This window comes from Salvelinus namaycush, chromosome 22, assembly GCF_016432855.1.
Source record: "Salvelinus namaycush isolate Seneca chromosome 22, SaNama_1.0, whole genome shotgun sequence".
In the NCBI taxonomy this organism is placed as follows: domain Eukaryota; kingdom Metazoa; phylum Chordata; class Actinopteri; order Salmoniformes; family Salmonidae; genus Salvelinus; species Salvelinus namaycush.
The window spans coordinates 8,307,837-8,327,666 of record NC_052328.1 but is presented as its reverse complement, the minus strand read 5'-3'; the positions used below and the strand labels follow the sequence as shown (position 1 = coordinate 8,327,666).

At 43.9% G+C, this 19,830-nt stretch overlaps 1 protein-coding gene across 1 annotated transcript; it reads left to right on the top strand.

Annotated features, from left to right (window-relative positions):
- The first annotated feature begins 585 nt into the window (after positions 1-585).
- mlh1 (mutL homolog 1, colon cancer, nonpolyposis type 2 (E. coli)) lies at positions 586-19,396 on the top strand. Its single transcript, XM_038960305.1, has 19 exons — positions 586-849; positions 10,662-10,752; positions 10,872-10,970; positions 11,144-11,217; positions 11,330-11,402; positions 11,497-11,588; positions 11,712-11,754; positions 11,874-11,962; positions 12,336-12,448; positions 12,534-12,627; positions 12,707-12,860; positions 13,129-13,445; positions 13,681-13,811; positions 14,167-14,275; positions 15,543-15,606; positions 18,141-18,305; positions 18,454-18,546; positions 18,628-18,741; positions 19,094-19,396. The coding sequence occupies exons 1-19, from the start codon at positions 743-745 to the stop codon at positions 19,247-19,249; spliced, it is 2,178 nt and encodes a 725-aa protein (XP_038816233.1). The 5' UTR covers positions 586-742; the 3' UTR covers positions 19,250-19,396.
- The last annotated feature ends 434 nt before the right edge of the window (positions 19,397-19,830 follow it).

Sequence of the window (19,830 nt, the reverse complement as noted above, 5' to 3'; positions counted from 1 at the left end):
GTAGCTAAATATAAAATACTTTTTTTGATAATGCACACGAGTAGTAATCTAAACCATAACAAAAAGTAGCATTGTATCACAGGAAACACAGGCACTCGCGATATGTTATAGCAATCCCTATCCCTATTGGCTGCTACAGTTGACTTGTTTTTAGGAACAGCCAATCATGGGGTTGTAATAGAAGAGATTTGACACAGGGAGTTATTTTACACTGGCCCAGGTTGAACCGGGCAAAAACCGGTCACATCATCGGGCGAAAGCAGTAAATGACACCGCTCCGTTATTTTGTCAACACGGTAGTATCGGTGCATCGTCCAGAAACATACATCTCTTTTCCAAAAAATAAATGTATGCTTTTTCCAACTAGTTTTTATTGTGAAGGCAGATGTCACTTTTGCATGGGAAAACAGATTCCTACTAATTACTACACGTGCTTAATAATTACTTCACTTTTGTTTTGAGGCGACTTCGCAGTCGGACAGAGCGGGGCACCTGGCTCACGTCCGGGAGGCAGCCCGGTTCCAAATCGAATGCAATCAACTTTCAGCCGGTGCAAAACACGCCTACACTGGCGAGATTAATCGAACCCCTCACTCCCCCCCGCGCTTTTAACAACATGTTGTGATGGTGGTAGGATGTTAAGCTAGCTAATTTTATTAAGTAAGGGTGTCCCATTTAAGCACCAATTTGTGTTACTTCTGATAATATTCACAATCTGATTCAAAGCTAACAGTCTGGCAGTATGTCCGGGGTGATTCGGAGACTCGATGAGACCGTTGTTAATCGGATTGCTGCTGGAGAGGTTATCCAACGTCCTGCAAATGCTATCAAAGAATTGCTTGAAAACTGGTAAGTTAGTTAACTAGATAGCTAGGAAGAATGCTAATTGTTTGCCATATTGCTAACAAAAGTAGTTAGCTAGCTAGCGTTCAATCTAAGAGTTTATAATTGTGTCTCTGATAGTACTAACGTTATTTAACGTGAGTTAGCTGGCTAGCTCTATGGAGATCGAGGTCTATTAATGTGTGTGTTTGTGTCAGTTGTGCAAATGCAGAATGCAACTTCAAAGTAAAAATCCCTCTGTAAATATGCCTATAGTTTCACAAACATATGTCATGATCCAAAGTAAATGAGTCATTAACAAAAGCAAAATGTGATCCTTTCCTCACTCTCTTTCCTCCTATCGTTCATAGTCCCCTTTTTGCATTTACAATCAATCAATAAAGTGTATTTATAAAGCCCTTTTTACATCAGCACATGTCACAAAGCGCTTATACAGAAAACCAGCCTAAAACCCCTAAGACCAAGCAAAGCAGATGTAGAAGCACGATGGCTAGGAAAAACTCCCTAGAAAGGCAGGAACCTAGGAAGAAACCAGGCTCTGAGTGGTGGCCAGTCCTCTTCTGAGTGTGCCGGGTGGAGATTATAAGAGTACATGGCCATTTCTTTTGGTGATCTTTATTTAACTAGGCAATAAGAACAAATTCTTATTTACAATGACAGCCTAGGAACAGTGGGTTATCTGTTTAGGGGCAAAATAACAGATATTTTACCTTGTCAGCTCAGGGATTAGATCCACCAACCTTTCAGTTACTGGCCCAACACTCTAACCACTAGGCTACCTGCCACCCCAGTAAGGGCAGATTGTTCTTCAAATATTCATAGATGACCAGCAGGGTCAAATAATATTCAGTGGTTGTAGAGCAGGGATCATGGACTAGATTCAGCCGCAGGCTATTTTTTTCCTTCGCTGGTGGTTATGTGTCCAGAACATAATTAGAAGTAATTTGTAGACAGCAAGAAGCCCAAACAGATATGTTTGACTCAAACATAATCATTTCAAACATTGCTAACGTATGTGTACGATCACGTGTATCTCTATTATGTGTGGGAATAGTTGGGGAAAGAATTATTGAATTTAAATCACTTGGAGCTGATTTCCTGGTGTTTTTAGTCTTATGTCCAACAATTAAAATCCCCCCGCCAGAAGACTTGGGGGTCCACACAAAACCCCCCGTGAGCCGACAGTTGAGGAACCCTGTTGTAGAGGGTGCAACAGGTCAGCATCTCAGAAGTAAATGTCAGTTGCCTTTCCTCTTTTTTTTTTGTTGCTCCCTTTCCTTCCTTAGCTTTCTTTCCTCTCCTCCTTTTCTATATCCCTTTCCTCATTTCCTAGCTTTCTTTCCTAATTTCCTTGTTCACTTTCCCCAACTTCCTTTTCTAGTTTCCTTTCCTCTTTTCCATTTGTTAAACTCTCGCCTTTCTTTCCTCCTTTGCTTTCCAAGCTCCTTTTCCTCCTATTCTTTCTTAGCTACCTTTCCTATCTTCCTTTCTTTGGTCTTTCCCTTTTCCATTCCTCCTTTCATCTCCTTTTTTTCTAGATCCCTTTCCTCATGTCCTAGCTTACTTTCCTAATTTCCTTGTTCCCTTTCTTTCCCTGACATTCTAGTTTCCTTTCCTAGCCTCCTTCTTAGCCCTCTTTTTAATTTCATTTTGTGACCCCTTTTTCCCCCCAATTTTCGTGATATCCAATTGGTAGTTAGTCTTGTCCCATCGCTTCAACTCCCATACGGACTCGGGAGAGGTGAAAGTCGAGAGCCATGCTTCCTCCAAAACGCGATCCCGCCAAGCCACACTGATTCTTGACACACTGCTCGCTTAACCCGGAAGCCAGCCGCACCAATGTGTTGGAGGAAACACCGTACAGCTGACGACCCAAGTCAGCGTGCATGCGCACGGCCGTCACAACCCGGAAGACGCTGGGCCAATTGTGCGCCGCCTCATGGGTTTCCCGGTCACGGCTGGCTGCAACACAGCCCGGGATCGAACCCGGATCTGTATTGACCTCTAGCACCTCGATGCAGTGCCTTAGAGTGCTGTGCCACTCGGGAGGCCCCTTTCCTGGCTCTCTTAATTTATTTTCCTCCCCCCCAGATAATGTGTAGAATTGCTGGAAATAAGCTTTAAAACCTTAAATGTTTCTCTCAAACTCATGGTAAAATGTGTAGCGTTAGGAAAGGATAGGGGAAAAGACAGCTAGCATAGCAAAGGATGGGAGGAAAGGAAGATAACGGATCAAGGAAAGGAAGCTAGGAAAGGAGGAATGGAAGATGGGAAAGACCAAAGAAAGGTAGCTAGGAAAGGACAGGGGGAAAGGGAGCTAGGAAAACAAAGGATGAAGGAAAGAGAACGTAAAGGAAGCTAGGATAGGAGAAGAGGAAAGGAAGTTGCAGAAAGAAAGAGAATGAGGAAAGAAGTCTAGAAAAGGAGGAGAGGGAAGGAAGCAAGTGGGGGAAAGGGAGCAAGAAAAGGAGGAAAATAAGCTAGGATATGAAAGTAAAGAAAGTTAGTTAAGGATTGGAGGAAAGAGTGCTAGGAAAGCAAAGGAGGGGAGGAAAGAAAAGGATAGAGGAACAGAAGCAAGGAAGCTAGGATAACAAACATATGCATTTCCAAAAGTAATTGTGATATATTTAAGGCCCGATGGGGTGTGGTATATGGCCAATATTCCACGGCTAAGGGCGGTTCTTAATCACGACGGAATGCGGAGTGCCTGGATACAGCCCTTTGCTGTTGTATATTGGCCATATACCACAATCCCCAGAGGTGCAGTATTGCTATTATAAACAGGTTACCAATGTAATTAGAACAGTAAACAAGTGTTTTGCATCATACCCGTGGTATATTTAAGCAATAAGGCCCGAGTGGGTGTCGTATATGGCCAATATACCACAGCTAACAACTGTTCTTAAGCACAGCGCAACGTGGAGTGCCTGGATACAGCCCTTAGCCGTGGTATATTGGCCATATACCACAAACCCCAGAGGTGCCTTATTGCTATTATAAACTGGTTACCAATGTAATTAGAGCAGTAAAAATGTATGTTTTGTCATACCCGTGATATACGGTCTGATATACTACGGCTGTCAGCCAGTCAGCATTCAGGGCTCGAACCACCCAGTTTATAATGTCTGTTTTGCCATGGCATTGTTGAATACTTGTTTCGGATTGGTTTGAAGGGCATTTTAGAGCGTGCATTAGTTCCCTACAATGCACTGTAGAATTCCTTTTCTATATTTCATTCTTACATTGTGTGTTTGAACTGCTTTTGACAGTAAAAGTCGAATTGAAAACATTATTGCCATTGTTGAATTAGATTTTCATAATAGCAAGCTAGGACTGATGGTTTGTTTAGATAAACTAGCAAGTCGGTTTGTTTTGTAACCAAGGCAACTACTGTTGCTATCTAGTAAACTTGCTAGCTACTTCAGTGGACGTTGAGAAAATGTTTAGCGGCAAATGTATTCAATTCTAGCCATGGTATAAATGGGATAATCAACTCGTGGCTCTATGCTATAGCTGTGGTATATGTAAGGGATACTCAACGAGAGGCTATGCGTTCTCTGGAAAATAATGCAAGTCCGTGGAAGGTTAGTTAAACTCCGCTAGCGCATTGTGGAACACACCTTCCATGGCATTCCTTATTTTCCATAGAACGCATAGTCTCTTGTTGATTATCCCTTACATACAGTGCATTCAATCTACACACAATAGTCCATAACGACAAATTGTATATATTTTTTTAACTAGGTAAGTCAGTTAAGAAAAAAATCTTATTTACAATGTAGGCCGTCATGGGACTCCCAATTACGGCCGGCTGTGATACAGCCTGGATTCGAACCAGGGTGTCTGTAGTGATGCCTCCAGCACTGAGATGCAGTGCCTTAGACCGCTGCCTTAGACATTGATCATTCTTGATGTTTCTACATCTTGATTGGAGTCCACCTGTAGTAAATTCAATTAATTGGACATGATTTGAAAAGTCACACACCTGTCTATATAAAAACCAAGCCATGAGGTCAAAGGAATTGTCTGTAGAGCTCCAAGATAGGATTGTGTCGAGGCAGAGATCTGGGGAAGGGTACCAAAACATTTCTGCAGCATTGAAGGTCCCCAAGAACACAGTGGCCTCCTTCATTCTTAAATGGAAGGAGTTTGGAACCACCAAGACTCTTCCTAGAGCTGGTTGCCTGACTAAACTGAGCAATCAGGGGAGAAGGGCTTTGGTCAGGGAGGTGACCAAGATCCCGATGGTCACTCTGACAGAGCTCCAGAGTTCCTTTCAGAAGGACAACCATCTTTGCAGCACCACCAATCAGGCATGTTTGGTAGAGTGGCCAGACGGAAGCCACTCCCCATCTAACCTGACAGAGCTTGAGAGGATCTGCAGAGAACAATGAGAGAAACTCCCCAAATCCACATGTGCCAAGCTTGTAGCATCATACCCAAGAAGACTTGAGGCTATAATTGCTACCAAAGGTGCTTCAACAAACTACTGAGTAAAGGGTCTGAATACCTATATCTTTCAACAGACCACCATAGTCCCTGTGCCCAAGAAAGCAAAGGTAACCTGCCGAAATGACTACCGCCCCGTACAACTCATGACTCACACCAACACCATCATCTCGGAAACCCTAGGCCCACTCCAATTCCCATATTGCCGCAACAGATCCACAGATGACGCAAGGGGCCCCTCAGGGGTGTGTGCTTAGTCCTCTCCTGTATTCCCTGTTTACCCACGACTGCGTTGCCAAGCACGACTCCAACACCAACATTGAGTTTGCTGAAGACACAACAATGGTAGGCCTGATCCCAGACAACAATGAGACAGCCTATAGGGAGGAGGTCGGAGACCTGGCAGTGTGGTGCCAGGAAAACAACCTCTCCCTCAACATGAGCAAGACAAAGGAGATGATCGTGGACTACAGGAAAAGGAGGGCCCGAACACGCCCCCATTCACATCGACGGGGCTGTAGTGGAGCGGGTTGAGTTTCAAATTCCTTGGTGTCTACATCACCAACAAACTATCATGGTCCAAACACACCAAGAAAGTGGGGAAGAGGGCACGACAATGCCTTTTCCCCCTCAGGAGACAGAAAAGATACTCAAAGTTCTACAGCAGCACCATTGAGAGCATCCTGACCGGTTGCATCACCGCCTGGTATGGAAACTGCTCGGCATCGGGACTGTAAGGCGCTACAGAGGGTAGTGTGTACAGCCCAGTACATCACTGGGGCCAAGCTTCCTGCCATCCAGGACTTATATACTAGGCGGTGCCAGATGGCCCAAAAAATGGTTTGACTCCAGTCACCCATGTTATAGACTGTTCTCTCTGCTACCACACAGCAAGCGGTACCGGAGCGCCAAGTCTAGGTCCAAAAGGCTCCTTAACAGCTTCTAACCCCAAGCTATAAGACTGCTGAACAATTAATCAAATGGCCACCCAGACTATTTACATTGACCCCCACCTTTGTTTTGATACTGCTGCTACTCTCTGTTTATTATCTATGCATAATCACTTTACCTCTACCTACATGTACAAATTTTGCCATGAGGCTGAGAGAAACATTTTAAAGGTTTAAAGCTAATTTCCAGCAATTCTACACATTATCTGGGGGGGGGGGAATAAGTTAAGAGAGCAAAGAAAAGGGCTTCCTGAGTGGCGCAGCGGTCTAAGGCACTGTATCTCAGTGCTAGAGGCATCACTACAGACCCTGGTTCGATCCCGGCTGTGTCACAACCGGCCGTGATCGGGAGTCACATAGGACAGCGCACATTTGGCCCAGCATCGTCCGGGTTAGGTGAGGGTTTGGCCGGGGTAGGCCGTCATTGTAAAAGTCTTAGCTCACTTGCCTAGTTAAATTAAACATATATATATATAATAATATATATATTATATTATTATTATATATAATCTCTCCGTATAGCTCACTCTTATAGAATTCCACAGTGGAAATGTCATAATACCAATAAAACCTAGCGGTCGAGCAGGGAAATGATGCCAATAGTTTTTCCACCATTCAATTTTAGAAACACTTAAGTTAAGGGCTGTGTCTAGTGTAGGCTTACAGTGGCGTAACGTTTTGATAACCGTGTAAATCTCTCGGAAAAGGTGACCTTTATCAATATAATTCGGCTCAATTTACTCTCAGATTTGAAAATGTTAATTCGCATCAAATAGTAGACATCATGCAAGACTACAAATCCCTGCAAGCTCCTGCAAGTCATCTCCAGCTAACACCTTTGCTAACAGGTATTGTTTAAAACTTTCACAAGATGGTTCACAGAATTGTCAATTTAAAGACATTTTGACTTTATTCATTACAAAATGTAGCTGACATTACATAGTTAATCCAGAGATTCTTACTGTTGCCTAGATTCAGCAGTCTCGTCCCGATCATCATGGCATTTGCTGTTCTTTATGATTGCCACATTAGCAGGTAATTAGCGTTTAATTTTGGGGGGGTAAATACAGGTGAATACATTAAGTCCATTGTCCTAGAGAGAGTTACACAGTTATCAAAACGTCACCCCAGGGTAAGCCTACACGAAACACAGCCCTTATTTTAAGTGTTTCTAAAATCACCTATGAGAGAAATGAATGGTGGGAAAATGATTAGAACCATTTCCTTGTTTGACCGCTATGTTTTTTGGGGTATTATGACACATACTGTGGTACTTCACATGGGCAACCCTAGCTAGTTTTAAGTTGTGTTAGTCGTATGTACGGGATAAGCATTGTATACATCATCCAACGAAATGCTTACTTGCCGGTTCCTTCTTGACAATGCAACAATAATAAATAGCACAAGTATAATACAGGAAGGCACAATTTATAGTCCAATATTTACATGTGTATTGGGGGATGGGGGGCAAGTGTATGAATTTGAGCAGGATAATAATAGCCTGGTAGCAGCAGTTGTGATGTGTGCCAGTCAAGGTGTGGAGAATCAGAGCAGGTGTTCAGTTCAAGTGTTTAGCAGTCTGATGGCTTTTAGATAGAAAGAAACTGTCTCTGAGCCTGTTGTTATCAGACCTCGTGCTCCGATACCGTCTGTCCGACGGTAAAGGTATAGAACAGCTCGTGGCTTGGGTGTGTGGGTTCCTTGATGGTCCTGCGTGCCTTCCTCAGGCACCGTTTCGAGTGATGTTCTGGAATAGTGGGGAGCACGGTCCCAGTGACGTACTGGGCTGTCTACACCACCTGCTGGAGGGCCTTGCGGTTGCAGACGGAGCAATTCCCGTACCAGGCCATGATGCAACCGGGTCAGGACGCTCTGATTTCTTCAGCCACCTTAGGAAGTAGACGCTGTTGAGTCCTCTTGACAGGAGTGGTGGTGTTGGTCCATAACAAGTCATCACAGAGGAACTTAAAAATTGTGATTCTACTGCAGTCCCGTTGATGTGTATCGAGGCATGTTCCCTCCCCTGCTTCCTGAAGTCAACAATCAGCTCCTTTGTTTTGCTGACGTTGAGGGAGAGGTTGTTGTCATGACACCACAATGCCAGTTCACTTACCTCCTTCCTTTGTTGGTTATCAGGCCTACATCTGTGGCGTCGTCAGCAAACTTGATGATTTGAGTTGGTGTTTCGCAAAGCCACAAAGTCGTAGGTGAACAGGGAATAGAGCAGAAGACTGAGGACACACCCCTGAGGGGGCCCTGTTTTAAGAGTCAGTGAGGACGAGGTGTTGTTGACAATCCTCACAGCCGGTGGTCTGCTAGCCATCAGATTCCGACCATATTGTTACGCTTGTTTACACTGAGCTGCACTGGGGTCGGAAGGCAATCATGGATTCGATTAAGACCAAGGTGGGAAATTAGCAGTGGCTGGTGGATGCCCAAATTTGACCAGCCACCCTCATTTTTTACCAGCCACATTTTCTCCCAGAAATAAATAACGGAGATAAATCACAGAAAATGCATGGATGTGTTTTGTATTGAAATTGATTTAAAAGAACAGAACATGGCACACACCAGTTGAAACAGATGTACATTTACAGAAATGGAACAGAATGAGTTGCCTATAAACCGATCACACTGGAGAAATAAATCTTCTCGATGTATCAGTTTTGATATAGGTAAAATTTGGAGTACAGTGGCACCTCCAATCCCTGCACCGAGGTACGTTTTCCGACCCATATCTCGTGCCGGCTCCATGGCGTCTTTATCTAACCATGATTGCGTTCCAACCCCAGTGCAGCTCAGAAATAGTGTGCTGTCAGTGGCTTCACGGGGATATGATAAACACGTACGCTAGTAAATGTCCTTCGCCACTTAATGTGTTTTATAATGCATCTCTCCATCAGATTGAAGACTACAGTGTCAGTTTATCCACAGTAGGGTTTCCCACGTAGTGGGTGGGTAAGAACCCGTTGTAGCTGGTTTCTACAGGATTAAACACAGGTCAATTCTGAAAGCCTTGGGTGCGATATGTGTCTGTCTGTTTTCCAACCTGGGACTTCTGTGTGCCACGACTGTGTGAGCCTGTTGAGCTAAAGCCAAGGCATTGGATCGGGGGAGCTAACATAAATCTTAAGGTCTCAAGAACTCACGGAACTACTAACCATTACATCTCTATCTTTCTCGCGCTCTATCACACACGCGCACACACGCACACAAATGCTTGATTGAAATTAGGCTAGGCCTCCTCTTCACTCTTGTTCAGACTCATCTTCCTCCTCAGTCTCCCTTGCTCCTCTCTGCTCCATAAAGTTTGGCCTTCTGGTCCGGATGCTGGCTGGAGCTGATCTCTACCAGCTGAAGAAGGTCAGGGCACAGGTGTTTGAGGGTCCTGTGGACCTCGGGCCAGGACGTCTTCTTCACGCTGCTCTTTGGATCCTGGTAGAGCCTGGCTTTCAGGATGGTCCACTGGTCTGGGATCAGATCCACATCACTGGCTCAAAGTGCCTTGTTAGGTCATCAACCTCTGAATCTCCAAAATCTGAAAAGACACACACACACACAATAAGTCAAATAATATTTAGTTAAATGCTTTTACGGGTTTTTAACAAGTGTGGATTGTTAGTAAGATCCGGAGTGTTATTGTAAGATGCTAAACTTCAGAGTTTTCTGCATCAGGCCAAGTTTGCAGATCCACCAGTTTTGTGGATCCCAGAGCTAAAATCCCCAAATATCTTGCCCATGCTTTGGCACAGCCGGTCAATGAGTTTGGACATGGATGATGTCACACGAGCCAGGGTGCTGTCATATCTGGGTGTCAGACTGACACCCTCATAGGTCTTCAGTTTGGGTCCAGGTCTGTATGTCAGAGAATACAACAGCGTAACAAAGTTTTAGAAGTGCATGTATGAGTAACAACATTTTGTATGAATTATTAATAAATACAAAAATATTCATACCACCCACCCACACACACCTGGTCGTGTGTTTGTTCAACACTGCCTGGGTGGTGGTCAGGCAGCTGTGGACATCAGCCACTGTCACGGAGGTTCTCTACAGTGTCAAATACAGGCTGCTGAGGTGCGTGAGGAAGTCGTGCATGAAGCTGCTGGTCCCTACTACATCTTTTGCTGCACTGTTGAAGCTGCGCCTTACTTTGCTGCACTGGATTTCCCCCCCGCCCTCAGCATCTGGTGACTGAATCTGTAGCTTAGCTAGCTTTGGCAATAACTCCAATGTGATTTTAATACTTGTCACACTGGAGTTATATCCATAGCTAACTGTAGCTGTGCAGCAGTTGCTATTCGCATGACAGCTGATTGTTTACATAGTTACTGTACCAGGTCTTTGCAATTTGGTTTATGAGAAGATATCAGTTTGGAGCACCATATGACATCTGCATTCCCTGTCATGTTACAGTTTAGACGCCAAGTCCACCAACATACAAGTGACTTTGAAGGAGGGCGGTCTGAAACTTATCCAGATACAGGACAATGGCACTGGCATCAGGGTAAGACGTGTGTGAGAGGGAGAGTCTGAGTCATGTAAGCAAAATGAACAACTTCCACTAAGTCCATATTTTGGTTCACTTCTCAATTTCCTTTCGCCTGTTTTACTTTCTCGTTGAAGAAAGAAGATATGGAAATAGTATGTGAACGGTTTACAACAAGCAAGCTCCAGACTTTTGAGGACCTCAACACCATCTCAACCTATGGTTTCAGAGGAGAGGTGAAGTATCTCCGATTGTTTGATCATTTGAGTAATTCGATCATCCACATTTGTCAAGGTTACGTTGTAATGGGGATGTATTTGGTGTAGGTTATTCTTATGTGGGCAAAGCTAGATTTTCAATTCTTGTATTTCTGTACTATCCATGTGACGTGTGTGTGTGTGTGTTTCAGGCACTTGCCAGTATAAGCCATGTTGCCCATGTGACCATAACAACCAAAACGGCTGACGCCAAGTGTGCTTACAGGTAGCCTATTATTCGATTACGCTTTGATTGATGAGGCCATCAGTCCTTTGTCGAAATGCCCAGTAACATGTTTGAATCCTCAGTCTGTAAGTACTGCCCTCACCCTCCCCAGAGCCACCTACTGTGATGGGAAACTCAAGACCCAACCCAAACCCTGTGCTGGAAACCAGGGGACACAGATCACCGTGAGTTCATTAAATGGCCACTGACAACTGCAAGTTATATCGACTGTAATGTTCAAAAGAGACGACGACTTCAAGTATCTCTGAACATCCACAGGCGGAGGATCTGTTCTACAACGTGTCCACCAGGAGGAAAGCCCTAAAGAGCCCCAGTGAGGAGTACTCCAGGATTGTGGAGGTGGTGAGCAGGTGTGTGGCCTCAGACGTCACTACCAGTGCACATCTCCTGGGTCGAGCGTCACAAGTATTTTTTTAATTTTGTGTGCTGGCGATGTGTTGTGAATCAAGCAAACATGATCTTTTGTTTTACAGGTATGCTATACACAACTCTGGGAAAAGCTTTGCTGTCAAAAAGGTGCGATTGTTTTCGTTCACATTTCCTACCCTTGATGTTTTCACCTGAGGTCATTGTCCCTTGAAGGGAGGAGACTTCGGTTGTATGTCACAAATATTCTGTCTTTTTTCCATCCCCAGCAAGGCGAGACCATGGCAGACGTCAGGACCCTACCCAACGCCTCCATTCTGGATAATATCCGTGTGGTGTTCGGCAATACAGTCAGCAGGTATTGGAAAAAAATACCCCTCTAAGATTACTCTCTCATGTTGGGATGTCAGTTCCTCGTTGAGTGAATAGAGGTTATGCCATCCATTTTGAATTGTATATGCAGCCAGACAGAGTTTTATCTTGATCTGTTAATGAATGTTTTGAGCTATAATCTGATGTGTTCTGCATAGTTAATAAGTTAATTGGACTTCTGCTGGTTTTTCTTGTGCTCAGTGAACTTGACCTTCCCCAGCGGGCGAAGCTGTTTGAAATAACTTAATTACAACCAGAACGGGTTGAAATCTGGCTATAATGATGTCATCGATACCAGTTTTGCCGTTGAGTCTGCAGTCTGAAGAGTGAGCAGTGTGTTGCATGTGTTTTTTCCACAGGGAGCTGATTGAAGTGGGCTGTGAGGATCAGAAGCTCGCCTATAAGCTGAAGGGCCACATCTCCAACGCCAACTACTCAGTGAAGAAGTGCATTCTCATCCTCTTCATCAATCGTATGTGCCACAGGAGCGCTACGTTATATGATTTTGAATACGATATTCCTGTGAACTTTTACTAATAGTCTCGTTTTCTCCTCAGATCGTCTGGTTGAATCGAGTGCCTTAAAAAAAGCCATTGAGACCGTTTATGCTGCATACCTTCCCAAGAACTCTCATCCATTCCTATATCTCAGGTAACTCCGGTTACTGTCACTTAACTGGAAAGCAAACGATTTCCGGTTGTATTTACGGTTCTTTGTTCTATTGCTTAAGCCTGGAGATTGCCCCTCATAACATCGACGTGAATGTCCACCCTACCAAACACGAGGTGCACTTCCTCCACGAAGACTGTATCATCGAGAGCGTTCAAAAACACATAGAGAGCAAACTCCTGGGCTCCAACTCCTCGCGCACGTACTTCACACAGGTGCCGTTAGCTCTGCAGTCCTCCATGCTGAATGTCTTCTCATTGTAATGTTTTTAACAGGATATTATACTACTAGGTATTTAACACTATATTTGGCTATGAAACATACAGTATGTGCCAATAAGCTAAACTGGGTGTATGCAATTCTCTTTCCCTTTCTTTAGTGGATTAGTTGGTGTGTAGAATCAGTAGTAGTAGTAGTAAAAAAAGAGAAGCTGCTTTCTTGGAATTGAGGTGAAAAATACCTGTTTGACCTGTTTCTTTGTAGACATTGCTACCTGGGCTGTCTGTCTCCACCAGCGAGGGGAAGTCTTCCTCCAACTCCACAGGGGACAGTGAGCGGGTCTACGCCCATCAGATGGTCAGGACCGACAGTAGAGCCCAAAAGCTGGACGCCTTTCTCCAGCCGGCATCCAAGCTGGCCCCTACTCCCACCGCCAACCCTAATGGGCAGAGCAGGGGGGAACCTGTGACCACCAATGACATGGAAGAGATGGACAATGCAGAGACCCTGGAGGAACAGGCTCCAGGTGCCACAGAGGATGGGGAGGGAACCAGCCTAAATACTCCAGCTGATCTCCCCAGGTGATGATGCCTCCTTAGTGGGCTTTAGGGATACATTCACCGAGTGCTCGTTTGAATAGTCTGTGTGTGGTGTATTAAGTGTTTTATGGAGTGTGTCTGTTTATTTACTGGTGCTTAGAATGTCTGTATATTTGGTGGTGCATGGGGATGTGTTGGCGAGCACGTATGGGGTGTGTTTACTTGTTTAGTAAAAGCAGTGTAATAGCAGTGTGTGGGTGTTGTTGGGTCGGCCCAGGAAGCGTCCGCGTGCCGGTCAGGATGAGGAGCAGGAGGACCGGACTGCTGCAGCCGCAACCAGGAGACGAGCCATCAAGCTGAGCAGTGTGAAGGAGCTGAGAGATGACATCGCTGAGCACGCACACAAAGGTATACCCAACTCCATCCGTCATCAAATACTGGACACGTACAGGAAGGAGTGTCTGCGGTGGTCTCAATTCTAACTACCATGGGTTAGAAGTAGTGTGTGTGAAATGGGGAGAACTGAGGAAGGGGACATACGATTTGAAAGAGCTAATCCACTTTATACTGTAGATATTCCACTCTACTCGTGATTGTGTCTTTGCTGACACCATCAGGTGAAGAAAGCTACTTCGCACATAGCTGTTGCAATACTGTACTTACTTCATTACAGAAAAGGGAGATTGTAAACTAAGGATGGCAAAAACCCTTAGCAGAAGATTTGGTTACAGAGCCTGTCAAATGTATGTTTGGTCTTCCTCAGGTCTTCAAGAGATGCTTCAGAATCACTCGTTTGTGGGCTGTGTCAACCCCCAGTGGACTCTGATCCAGCACCATACCAAACTGTACCTTCTCAACACCACTAAACTCAGGTCAGAACCACATGCACTCCCCTACGTATTTATTTGGACAGTTAAGCTGAAACGTATAATTTGGCTTGAAACGGCAGCATTTTATGCATCTTGTCCCCTCATTTGAAGGTGTCATAAGTATTTGGAAGAATTCACGTATACAATGCGCTTCAGAAAGTATTCACACCCTTTGACTTTCCACATTTTTGTTGTTACAGCCTGCATTTGAAATGTATTAAATTGAGATGTTCTGTCAGTGGCATACACACAATACCCCATAATGTCAAAGTGGAATAATGAAATAAACAATTTAAGCTGAAATATCTTGAGTCAATAAGTATTCAACCCCTTTGTTATGGTAAGGATAAAGAAAGAAATGGAATGGAGCTAAGCACAGGCAAACTCTTAGAGGAAAACCTAGTTCAGTCTGTTTTCCAACAGACACTGGGAGATGAATTCACCTTTCAGCAGGACGATAACCTTAAACACAAGGTCAAATCTACGCTGGAGTTGCTTACCAAGAAGATAGTGAATGTTGACAAGTTAGTTTTTGACTTAAATCTGCTTGAAAATCTATGGCAAGACTTGAAAATGGTTAACAACCAAATTGACAGAGCTTGAAGAATTTAGAAAATAATAACGGGCAAATATTGTACAAAGCTCTCTAAGGCTTACCCAGAAAAACTCACAGCTGTAATCACTACCAAAGGCGATTTCTAAAAAGTCAGTTAAATATTTGTGTATTTCATTTTAAATAAATGTGTAAATATTTCAAAAAACATGTTTTCACTTTGTCATTATGGGGTATTGTGTCTCGATTAGTGAGTTAAAAAAAACGACCATCCATTTTGAATTCAGGCTGTAACACAATGTGGAATAAGTAAAGGGGTATGAATACTTTCTGAAGGCCTGTATTAAAGTAGTCAAAAGTATTTGGTCCCATATTCCTAGCACGCAATGACTACATCAAGCTTGTGTGACAAAGAGGAACAAATGTCATACCCCCAAGACATGCTAACCTCTCACCATTACCAATAACAGGGGAGATTCACATTTTTTGGGGGGTGTGATATTTATGCCTCTAACTTTCTTACTCATCCATTATACTGTATCTGTAATCATAGTAGCATCCACATTAATGTAGAAGTGTTCAGAAAAACATTTGTTGTGCAGAGTTGCATGTAGAAGCTTTAAAAATATACTTCGCTGCTATAGAAATATATCAATTAGAAGTATTCCTGTGCGGTTGCTCAAGGTGCTGAATATTTGGCTCTTTCTCTTTTTTTAGCCAGGAGCTATTCTACCAAATTTTGATCTACGACTTCGGTAACTTTGGCATCTTGAGGTTATCTGTAAGTATGACACACATCACGGTAATATCATGGTACCAAAACATCATGATACTTATGATACCAACATTTTAGAATACCGTAGTACCGTCTCATATGATACTACCAACATTTTTGGCCATACCCATCTAAAGAACTAACTGGCACCTGTTTTTAAAAAAAGTTCACTGAATTTATAAACAACAGTTACTCTATTGTATGCGCCAGTCTATACCAGGCGGTGTCAGAGGAAGGCTCTAAAAATTGTCTAAGACTCCAGCCACCCTAGTCATAGACTGTTCTCCCTGCTACCACACGGCAAGCGGTACCAGAGCGCCAAGTCTAGGTCCAAGAGTCTTCGAAACAGCTTCTACCCCCAAGCCATAAGACTCCTGAACATCTAGTCAAATGGCTACCCAGACTATTCGCATTGCCCCCCCCCCCCCCCCCCCCCACTGCCACTCCCCCCCCCCCCCCCCCCACTGCCACTCTCTGTTGTCATCTATGCATAGTCACTTTAATTAACTCTGCCTACATGTACATACTACCTCAACTAACTGGTGCCCCCGCACATTGACTCTGTACCGGCACCCCCCTGTATATATTGTTATTTTTTACTGCTGCTCTTTAATTACTTGTTACTTTTATCCTTATCCACATTTTTTGAAACTGCATTGTCGGTTAGGGGTTCGTAAGTAAGCATTTTACTGTAAGGTCTACTACACCTGTTGTATTCGGCGCATGTGACTAATAAACATTTATTTGATCTCGCCAGCTTGTAGTCCTAAAAACCGAAAATGTTTTTTTTTTTTATAACAAACGTGTTGCAGTCATGTTACCTAGCTAGCTAACAACCTGGTAACTTGACAGTAGGTCTAGGCCAATTTGATTGGCCCAGGAAGAAAGGAAAAGGGTGTGCTTCAAAGGTAGGATTCATATAGGCCTAATGGAAGCCTAAACTATATAAAAAAATCTATTTCTGGTGCTCCTTAAATTCTATTTGGTGCCTAAAGTTTTTAAAGTTGGGAGCAGTTTGTACAATATGCATTTGGAAAGTATTCAGACCCCTTGACTTTTTCCACATTTTGTTACGTCAGTCTTATTCTAAAATTGATTAAATCGTTTTTTACCCTAATCAATCGACACACAATACCCTATAAAGACAAAGCAAAAACGGGTTTTAAGAACATTTTGCAAAAAAAAAAAAGAACTGAAATATCACATTTACTCAGTACTTTGTTGAAGCACCTTTGGCAGTGATTACAGCCTCGAGTCTTCTTGGGTATGAAGCTACAAGCTTGGTACACCTGTATTTGGGGAGTTTCTCCAATTTTTCTCTGTAGATCCTCTCAAGCTCAGTCAGGTTGGATGGGGAGCATCGCTGTACAGCTATTTTCAGGTTTCTGAAAACCAGCTCTGGCTGGGCCACTCAAGGACATTGAGACTTGTCCCAAAGCCATTCCTGTGTTGTCCTGTTAGACTGGGGCGAAGGTTCACCTTCCGAGGTCCTGAGTGCTCTGGAGCAGGTTATCAAGGATCTCTCTGTACTTTGCTCCGTTCATCTTTCCGTCGATCCTGACTAGTCTCCCAGTCCCTGCCACCAAAAAACACCCCCACAGCATAATGCTGCCATCACCATGCTTCACTGTAGGGATGGTGCCAGGTTTCCTCCAAAAGTGATGCTTGGCATTCAGGCCAAAGAGTTCATCAGACCAGAGAATCTTGTTTCTCATGGTCTGAGAGTACTTCAGGCACCTTTTGGAAAACTACAAGCGGGCTGTCGTGCGTTTTCCTGAGGAGTGGCTTCCTTCTGGACTCTACCATAAAGGCTTGATTGGTGGAGTGCTGCAGAGATGGTTGTCCTTCTGGAAGGTTCTCCCATCACCACAGAGGAACTCTGGAGCTCTGTCAGTGACCAACGGATTCTTGGTCACCTCCCTGACCAAGGCTCTTTCCCCCGATTGCTCAGTTTGGCTGGGCGGCGAACTCTAAGAGTCTTGGTGGTTCCAAATTTCTTCCATTTAAGATTGATGGATGCCACTATGTTCTTGTGGACCTTCAATGCTGCATACATTTTTGGGTATCCTTCCCCAGATCTGTGCCTTGACATAATCCTGTCTCTGAGCTCTACGGACAATTGCTTCGACCTGATGACTTGGTTCTTGCTCTGACATGCACTGTCAACTGTGGGACCTTATAGACAGATGTGTGCCTTTTTCAAATCATCTCCAATCAATTGAATTTACCACAGGTGGACTCCAATCAAGTTTTAGAAACATCTCAATAATGATCAATGGAAACAGGATGCACCTGAGCTCAATTTTGAGTCTCATAGCATAGGGTCAGAATACTTATGTAAATAAGTAATTTTTTTCTAAAATCCTGTTTTTGCATTACCAGAGGCTGTGATTCTGGGCCTGTTTTCACTAATGGTCTCAGAACAATTTAGCCTTTCAGATAAGATGGACAGGGAGGACCTAAACCTAGATTAGACGCTTTGTGAATACGGGCCCAGATATTTGGCTCCGAGTTGGTTTGTTGATGTTGTGTTGTTCCAGGAGCCTGCACCACTCTATGACCTGGCCATGTTGGCTCTGGACTCCGAGGAGAGTGGCTGGTCGGAGGAGGACGGGCCCAAGGAGGGTCTGGCCCAATACATAGTCGACTTCTTGAAGAAGAAATCTGAGATGCTGGAGGACTACTTCTCCATGGAGATAGACCAGGTCTGTCTGCTGACCCTCTGTATCCTGTCTGTGCTGACAAAAACATTGAAATCATACCTGGTTGTAACATTAGCATTTACCCCCTAAATGTAATTGTCATGCATGACATCAGGGCAAAACTTAAGATCCGAATGTGTCTTGTTTGCAGGAAGGAAATCTCACCGGTTTGCCATTGCTGCTTGACAAGTACACCCCTCCTATGGAGGGTCTGCCCATGTTCATCCTACGTTTGGCTACCGAGGTGTGAACTATTCTTATCCATGACCATGTCTTATCAATAAGTTCTTATAGACTAAAGTGACTAATCGGAGGGGTTGTGTAGGTGAACTGGGACAATGAGAAGGACTGCTTCAGAGACTTCAGCAAGGAGTGCTGCCAGTTCTACTCTATCAGGAAACAGTATGTCCTGGAGCTGGAGCCGGGAGAGGAGGAGCAGGTATGTCACTCAGATGCGCAATCCCGGGTCGTTTTTATTAGGCACCAAACAGAAGGAAATGGACTGACAGGGAAGGACTACATGGAGTTGGCCAATAATTTTCGTTTTCAGTTGCATGCCTAATGAACACAGCCCTGTTTTTATTTTAATGTGTCTCGCACTTGTCAATCTGATATAAGCGGGTAGTTGATGACACCGAGGTCACATTTAGTAGAAACCAAGAAAGGGTTCAGGAGCAAATAAGTTTGAAATGGAAGAAATACTGCCATGTCGTAGGAACACGCTCTTATATTTTCAGTTTTGGTCCCATTTAGCACTTCCTGAACAGACTATGGTTGTGAATGCGTTGCAGGATGCAGAGCTGAACTCGTGGCGTTGGAAGGTGGAGCATCTCCTGTTTAAAGCCTTCCGGAGCCTCTTCAGTCCCCCTAAACACTTCAGTGAGGATGGCAGCGTACTCCAGATTGCTAACCTACCAGACCTCTACAAAGTATTTGAGCGATGCTAAGACATGAGAAACACCGACCATGGTCTGCATGTCTGTTTCGGGAAACCATTTGATATACAGTTGAAGTCAGAAGTTTACATACATTTAAACTCAGTTTTTCACAGTTCCTGACGTTTAATCCTAGTAAAAAATCCCTGTTTTAGGTCAATTAGGATCACCACTTTATTTTAAGAATGTGAAATGTCAGACATTTATTTCTTTTATCACATTCCCAGTGGGTCAGAAGTTTACATAGGCAATGCTAATTGTGTAACTTGGGTCAAACGTTTCAGGTAGCCTTCCACAAGCTTCCCACAATAAATTGGGTGAATTTTGGGTTATTCCTCCTGACAGAGCTGGTGTAACAGTCAGGTTTGTAGGCCGCCTTGCTCGCACACCCTTTTTCAGTTCTGCCCACAAATTTTCTATGGGATTGAGGTCAGGGCTTTGTGATGGCCACTCCAATACCTTGACTTTGTTGTCCTTAAGACGTTTTTCCACAACTTTGGAAGTATGCTTGTTATTGTCCATTTGGTAGACCCATTTGCGACCAAGCTTTAACTTCCTGACTGATGTCTTGATGTTGCTTCAACATATCCACA